Source organism: Nansenia antarctica (genome assembly GCF_963989245.1).
Source record: "Nansenia antarctica genome assembly, chromosome: 10".
NCBI classification, from domain to species: domain Eukaryota; kingdom Metazoa; phylum Chordata; class Actinopteri; order Argentiniformes; family Microstomatidae; genus Nansenia; species Nansenia antarctica.
Window position 1 is genome coordinate 2373420 of NC_137680.1, and position 7500 is coordinate 2380919.

General features: G+C 44.0%; 1 protein-coding gene across 1 annotated transcript in view; it reads right to left on the reverse strand.

Annotated features, from left to right (window-relative positions):
• Nucleotides 1–3361: 3361 nt before the first annotated feature.
• rps19 (ribosomal protein S19) overlaps nucleotides 3362–7500 on the reverse strand; it is a 5135-nt gene continuing 996 nt past the window's right edge. Inside the window, exons 2-6 of the mRNA XM_080540700.1 lie at nucleotides 7434–7500; nucleotides 7039–7139; nucleotides 5370–5553; nucleotides 4481–4535; nucleotides 3362–3415 (exon numbers count right to left, since the gene is read on the reverse strand). The exon at nucleotides 7434–7500 is cut by the window's right edge and continues 4 nt beyond it. Coding sequence (XP_080396826.1) covers nucleotides 3392–3415; nucleotides 4481–4535; nucleotides 5370–5553; nucleotides 7039–7139; nucleotides 7434–7500 — 431 coding nt within the window. The 3' untranslated portion in view covers nucleotides 3362–3391. The remainder of the gene's footprint in view (nucleotides 3416–4480; nucleotides 4536–5369; nucleotides 5554–7038; nucleotides 7140–7433) is intronic.

Consider the following 7500-nt stretch of genomic DNA (forward strand, 5'->3'; position numbering starts at 1 on the left):
AAAAATTCCTAGCACCAGGGGAGCCCCCCCTCCCAAATGTCGTTGTATGGTACCTGTACTATATTAATGACAATAAAGACCATTCATTCATATATATTCATTCAGTGGTTTTCTGAAACTGGGATTTTACTCAGGGGAAGTGCATTGGTGTGGCTGTAGTAGCCTAGTCATTTCCTTAGGACCGTTTCTCTTAGCATGACAAAATGGCTGTTTTCACATAATGTTGATGACACTGATGTGTTGCTATAGATACGGACTATGAGGTTAGAAAATGGTGATGAGATGGTAATGAATGATCCAACATCATTCACTCACCAGAGACAGCTAGGACAGCCTTACATACAGTCATCACTGGCTGAAGCACTGTAGACACTCTTGGCTTTATTGTAACGGCCAACTATAACAGACACAGGATAATGGAGGGCAGGGCCGGTCCTAGGCATTTAGGTGCCCTAGGCGAGAGTATGATTTGATGCCCCCCCGCAACATTTTTTAGGGGCGCCACCACCACATTAAGCCACCAGTACTGCCTCATCACCACCCACACATTCAACAGTAAAAAATATGGACAACAATGGTTTCAAGACAAAAATAGACAGTAGGTTGAGACATATTTTCATAGAGACAAAATTATTGAAATGTAAATGTTTTTTTTTTGGGGGGGGGGCATTTGGCGCCCTAGGCGACCGCCTAGTTCGCCTAGGACCAGCCCTGAGCCAGGGGGAAAGCAACTCTGCTGCTACCTCACTCTCCAACCAAGGTGCTTCATGATCTTAAAGAGCAAACTGAAGCGATGGGGAAATTCAGCAACTCTTGGAGGAGAATGGAGATAGATAGAAATGCTACTTCTGTAGTTTGTTGTTATAATAGAGCAGAGCACACACCTTATCAATAGTGAGGATTAAAATTGAATGAAGCTAGCTATTGCAGAAATGTCTCTTATTAGACTTTGACTTCAGAACTGTAGATGGCGGAGGGGGAGGAAGGGGATTGAAGGGGATTGTTGGGGTAAAGGGAGATTGGGAAGGGGGTTCATGGGAATTTAGTATTTCTACTGGATTTTTGTTACCGGTATTCTATTTCTCTTTTCTTCATCTACATGTTACCACGCCCTTGTACCATTCCCTGAAGAAAAAGTAATCAAAAATTGATCACAAAAAAACAAAACTGTAGATGGCACTGTTGATTAAGGTCAGCAGAGAGCACTTCCTTTGTCACTCTTGGCAGTGAGGCGGGAGAAGCAATCTGAAATCCGTCACTCTGTCTCGTTCTGTGCTGTGCTCTCTGACCTGAAATGTGTCTTATAGAATGACGAGGTGAGAGAGAGGTTCTGAGAGATGAGACCTTGATGTGAGTCACCAGCACTTCAGGTATTCGTCATTGTCAATGTATTACTATGGTTACTACAATACTATGATGTATCCCTGGTTAATGTGATCACTCTAAGCTTTGCACTACTGATATTTACAATACTACCTTTGCACATACTGTATATTGCACATGTCTCCTGATATAGCTTCAGCATTAGATACTGTACATGAACTACCTCACTGTACAAGCTACCTAACTGTACATAGCTCATAACTCAGGGTTCCCACGGGTCCTTGAAATCCTTGAAAGTTTGTGAATTTGAGAAAAAGAAATCAAGGTCTTAAAAGTTTTGGAAAATAGACATGTTGAAAGTCGTTGAATTCCCCTCTCTCTCTCTCAAAAAAATAAATGTATAAAAAATGTTTTACTTAGGTTGTCAACTAGTTCTGTCAGAAACTCTGTTGGGTCCTTGAATTTGAGGGAATTGAGTCTTGAAAGTCCTTGAAAGGTGCTTGAAGTTTCAATGATGTTTCAGAAGGTGTGGGAACCCTGATAACTGTATGTAGCTCATAACCGTATACCTCTAAACTAAACAGATGTTTACAACAGATGTGTACGACCTCTGCACATACTTTACAGTTATCACTACCGTTCTTTTTTTATTTATATCATGTTCTAATATCACTATTTGCACTTTTGGTTGGATGCTAAACTGCATTTAGTTTTATACCGTAGTACTTGTACTCGGCAATGACAATAAAGTTGAACCTAATTAGCAATTCTATATTATTAACATAGTAGTATTTTGTAGATATGGTGTTTCTGAAAGTAGGTAATCATTTTAAATGTAGTCTTCTATTATTACCGCTTTGATGGACTTAACCAAAGTCCCACTAGATTAATTATGGACTATAATGATAAATGCATACACAGACACATTAGACTTATTTCATACTATTCTATTATTGTATCTTGCCTTATGCATCTTTTCCTTTTGACTTTTTGTTCTCTTGCTGCTGCAATGTCGACTGAAACCATAAACATTTGGCACACATGGCAATAAATGCCAGTTATTATTATTATTAAGCAACATAAACATGTCAGCCCCGCAAGGTTGTTTCCTGAGGGTTAGCTGACAACCCCACTGACAGATGACAGGTGGAGTAATGGAGGAGTGGTTGGGAGGGGAGTTAACCAGCTGTTCTTCCCACCCATTACCTGCCTGTGAAAACTTTGAGGCTGAATTTCTGTTTGTTGATTTGGGGGCATCAACATTAAAACACACATAACTTGACCTTTAATAAAATGACCTTGCCCTACTTGGGGACTTTTCGTTTCTCCATCAGACCCTGTCACATATGGACAAGCATACACTTGAAACTGGCAGTGGGGAAATGTATAATTGGGACACGGGGATGCAATGCAGAAGCCATGTAACCCTGAATAAATGGCCCTGATCCACTTCAACCATAGGGCCAAGCGGGCTTGGCCATCAGCCATGGAGGGAATGCTTCCTTTGATGTCAAAGAAAGCTGCTATACTGCCAATTCAATTCTCATTGGCATCACACATTAATCACGTGCATTGAAATAATGGGCAGCACAACTAGCAACACTTGACGGCACAAGTTATTGTACTTCTGCATAATAAATACATATGGTACAGAATAGAAATAGGCTCTTCCCCTCAGCTCCTCTCAAAACACTAGCAGGGTAGAACATTACATTGACACGGCACATGTATATCCTCCACATGTATATCCTCCAATCCTTGAGGTTTGAAGAACTACACAAATCTACACGTATCGTAAACAAGTGTGCATCACTACAGCAAGTGGCTTACTACTCGAATCCCTTATTGTTTTGGTCTCCGTTGGACAACAGAATTACATTGTGAGATACTACTCGTCTCTCTTGACACCAAATGCCAAAGAACTAACGAGTAAAAAAAGAATCTACCGTACTTGAGATTAGAGATGCACATGAACTGTCTGTACCCATCATCTGGAATAAACAACAATCATAAAGGTAGAAAAGAGGCCAGGGCAACATTTGAGTTTCTCGAAAATTATTTATTGAAGTTAAACTTTCTTTGCAGCTGCAACCTGGAGACAAAAATCAAGCAGAAATTAGTTTTGAAGAATCGTTCGCGTCATTCCAGTACAGGAGAAGGAGGAGGGGATTAATTCGACAAAGTTTAGGAGAACATCACAAACATAATCAAACTCAAACAGCTTGCGGAAATTGGTTTCACTACAGCTGCTTCGAAAACGTACCACTCGTGTTAGTGACAGTAACATGGCGGAAACTTAGCTCGCGGGGAAAAAGGAAAGCAATTTCTTAAAAGCCGTAAAAAAACACACACGAGGGAAGCCAAGCGAGACGACGGGTGCCAGCGTTATGCGGTCGGGCCCGTCCCAGGTTAGCTCATCTACATTCAGCTCATTAGCCGGGATAAACGGGGGAAACTGCACCATACGGAGGCTCAGCAAGCATGAAATTCCCTATTCGTGTTTACCCCCTTTACCCTTGGATTGTCACGCTGTTGTTCCTGCAAGGCTTGGCTCAGATTACTGTCGACAGTTGAGCTGCCTTGAGTTTGCCTTTTTTCTTTTTTTCCAAGAAAGGTAACAGAAGTTTCTCAACCCCAAACCGTCAAAGACTTGACAACTGCTTTGGTCTCTCGGTTGGACATCAGAATTACATTCTGTGAGATACACGTTCTTGGAGGTGTTTTGAGAATAAATCTTAGCCCAAGGACAAGGCTGGGTTTCAAAGGGCAGAAAGAGTAAACTACACTGAATGTTTTTGTTGTGTTGTTTACCAGGCTGAACTACCATCAATGTGCAGGGTGATGTATTAGTCATTAAATGACTGGAATGCATGCATGAAGTGCATGCCCAGGTTACGTCAGCATGAGACACAGCCAAGAGGCTCACATGCCAGACATTGATGGGGGGGGGTAGGAAACCCCGGTCCTGGTAAATGTCACAATGGGGAAGTGCAGGCTTATGTTCCAGCCTCAACAAATGACTCAATTAGTCATTGTTTGCATCAACACAAGTAATTTCAGTGGAGAGCTGGAACAAACGCCTAGCCACTCCATAGGTCTCCAGGACCTGGGGTATACAACCATGCTGCAGGGGGAGAGGGAGGGAGCAGGGTCTCACCTGGCCAGCAATCCTGTCCAGATCTCTGGTTCCCTGGGCGGTTAGTCTGCGACCACTGTGGTAGGAAGAGGAGGGGGGGGGTCAGTAACAGTACAAACAGGGTGTATACAGGAATCTTGAGGTTAATTTGAAAGTGACAGTTGGATCTAAGTGACAGTTGGATCTAAGTGACAGTTGACACTAGAACAGCCGTGTCTATGTTACCTAAAGAACACACAAAGCAAGACCAGACTCAAAATCATGTCCCCGTTTTCATTAAGATATGCTCTAACATTAAGATCCCTGATGCAGGACTGCGCTGCCTTTCCAGCACCTCTGTGTTAGTAACACTATGGCAATAAGATTAAATCCTGTTTTACCCCAATATACTTCAGGCCATAAATGCTTAAGATAGATCACACTCATTCCTAGATCAGTTGATAAGATAGTCAATCATATTCTCAATCTTTCATCCAGAAGTGAAGTGTACAACAACCTGTCTGATATGGCTTTACTGTTAAAACAAGCTATCCATTCCCCACAGACAGTGGAAGACCAGGTCTGTGTGACACTGCCCGGGGAGGGGCCCTCGAGTGAATGAATCGCCCCTAGACCCTGATTAGGGTCAATAGGCTAGGTGCACAATCTCCACTACTTCCTGAAAGGCACCTTGCATGAACATATCCTGTCTCACTCTATTGGTTAAGTTGATTAATCAGCTGTGCGGTAAACCGTTGGAAAACAGTGCACAGCTGATTAATCAATGTAACCAATAGAGTGAGACAGGACATGTTCATGCAAGGTGCCTTTCAGGGAGTAGTGGAGATCGTGCACCTAGCCTATTCTGCAACTCCTCCTCTAACGGTCAAGGTTAGCTCCTCCAACCCAGAGAGTATATTCGTCAGCTCACCCGTTGGGGTCCTTCTCCACCATCTTGAGGAGCTCGAGGGCCTGCAGCACCTTGCGGGCCACATTTTTGGAGCCAACGCTGAAGTGGGCGGGGCACACGCCGTTCCTCTGGCGACCACCGTAGATCTTGGTCATGGAGCCAACGCCGGCACCTCCACGCAGATACAGATGACGCACTGTAGATGCTGCAGACAGAAGAAGAGGGGCTTGTTGACGACCATAGCAGTCAAAATGATACCATGCAATCAACTAGGGGGCGGCTGTGGCGCATGAGGTAGAGCCGCTGTCTAATGATCGCAAGGTTGGCAGATCGGTGGTTCGAGCCCCGGCTGGCCACATGTCAAAGTGTCCTTGGGCAAGACACTGAACCCCAAATTGCTCCCAGTGAGCGGGCCGGGGCATGGTAGCTCGCCGCCATTGGTGTGTGAATGTGTGTGTGAATGAGAGGCCGTTGTAAAGCGCTTTGGATAAAGGCGCTATATAAGTGCAGTTCATTTACCATTCCATTTACTAGGGGTGTCAGCTAGGTGGTAATAGCAAGCTTTTGGCCGATAAATACAACTGTTGCCAGTCAAGTTGTCTGGGAGAGAAGAAAGTAAATAAAGCGACAGCCAAAATAGACAGAAAAGGAACTGTGGCCGCCACACCCAAATTGACCTGTTGAGAAAAAACGGATTGGGTAATCCCGACTGAAAAAGTTGGCTAATTTAGTCATTCTGAAGACCCTGGATAGATGGGTGAATGATGACCCAGAGAGCATATGGTTATCTGCCCACGGCTTCAGTCAATAACTTAAAATACCGTATTGACCCGAATATAAGACGACCCTGATTATAAGACGACCCCCTTTTTCAATAATCATTTTTGGTCAAATACTTTTTTTGAAGACCAAATCAAGAAAATCATTTGATTTGTATTCACATTGAATGAAACAATAGGTTATTTTTTATCATCTTGGGGTATGGGCATACAATCGTTAGGTTTTTCAGTCACATATTCACACACCCTCCTGTCAATCACCTTGAAGAGGCCGCTTTGCGGACGGCAATACGCTTTTCTCTGACTTAGCATTCTTAAGCCGATCTTTTTGGGCTCGTCAACTTCTAACATTACACTCTAATATCATATTTCTTGGCTCCTCGACAGTCGTTTGATGCCTCTGCTTCATTGATCACCATGGTCTTAAAATTGGCATCGTAACTCCTCTGTTTGTTAACTAGACCAACTTAAGAGCCACTTTTTTCGAGCTGGTCCAAGTGCGTCTCTGCGGTGTCTCTCCGCGGGTGTGTGTGTGTGTGTGTCTCCATCTCTCCAGGCACCCGTCACTGGGGTGTGTGTGAGAGTGAGAAACACAGTGGCTCGCATGGGGAACAGTCTTTTGGCGCCATACGTTGTTGTGAATTAATATTGACGTGTAAAAGTCTAGGGCACGAATATAAGACGATGACCCTGTCTTATATTCGGGTCAATACGGTAGTTTTTGCACAGTGCAGAGGTTGTAGACAGGGAACAATGACATTGGCAAGGGGCATTACGCACGACAGGGCCAGACCATGACGCATGGCTGTGCTGGCTCAGATATTTTCTTTTCACATTGTCCTTTCCAGCATTGTAAACACAACTAGTGAAAAGCCACGTGACCAGACCAGACTAAGCTCAGTATATCTTACCAGCTCTGGTGTAGAACCAGTTCTCATCGCTGGGGGCCAGCTCCTTGTGTTTGGCCAGCTTCACGATGTCCACCCAGTCAGGTACCTTCAGCTTACCTGACCTGAAACAGGAATTACAACACTTAAGAACATCAGGAGCATCTTCATTACTTAACTAGACTGAGGTTATGTTCGAGAAGGTTTGTGTGTCGTCAAGTGCCTTGGGTCCAATATCTATGTTACGGTACATGTGGGAATACGGTACATGTGGGAAAACTAGGGTTAGGTGCTAGGGTGCTAGGGTTAGGGGTAGGGTTAGACATGCCAGCATGTACCAAGTCACCCTCGCACCCAACCCTAACCCTAGCTTTCCCACATGTACCGTAACATCTCCATAGGGTTTGACTACTACTCACTTCTTCAGGAAAGCGGACAGTGCAAGGACAAACTCCTGCTGGTTTACGTCTTTCACTGTGACGCCTG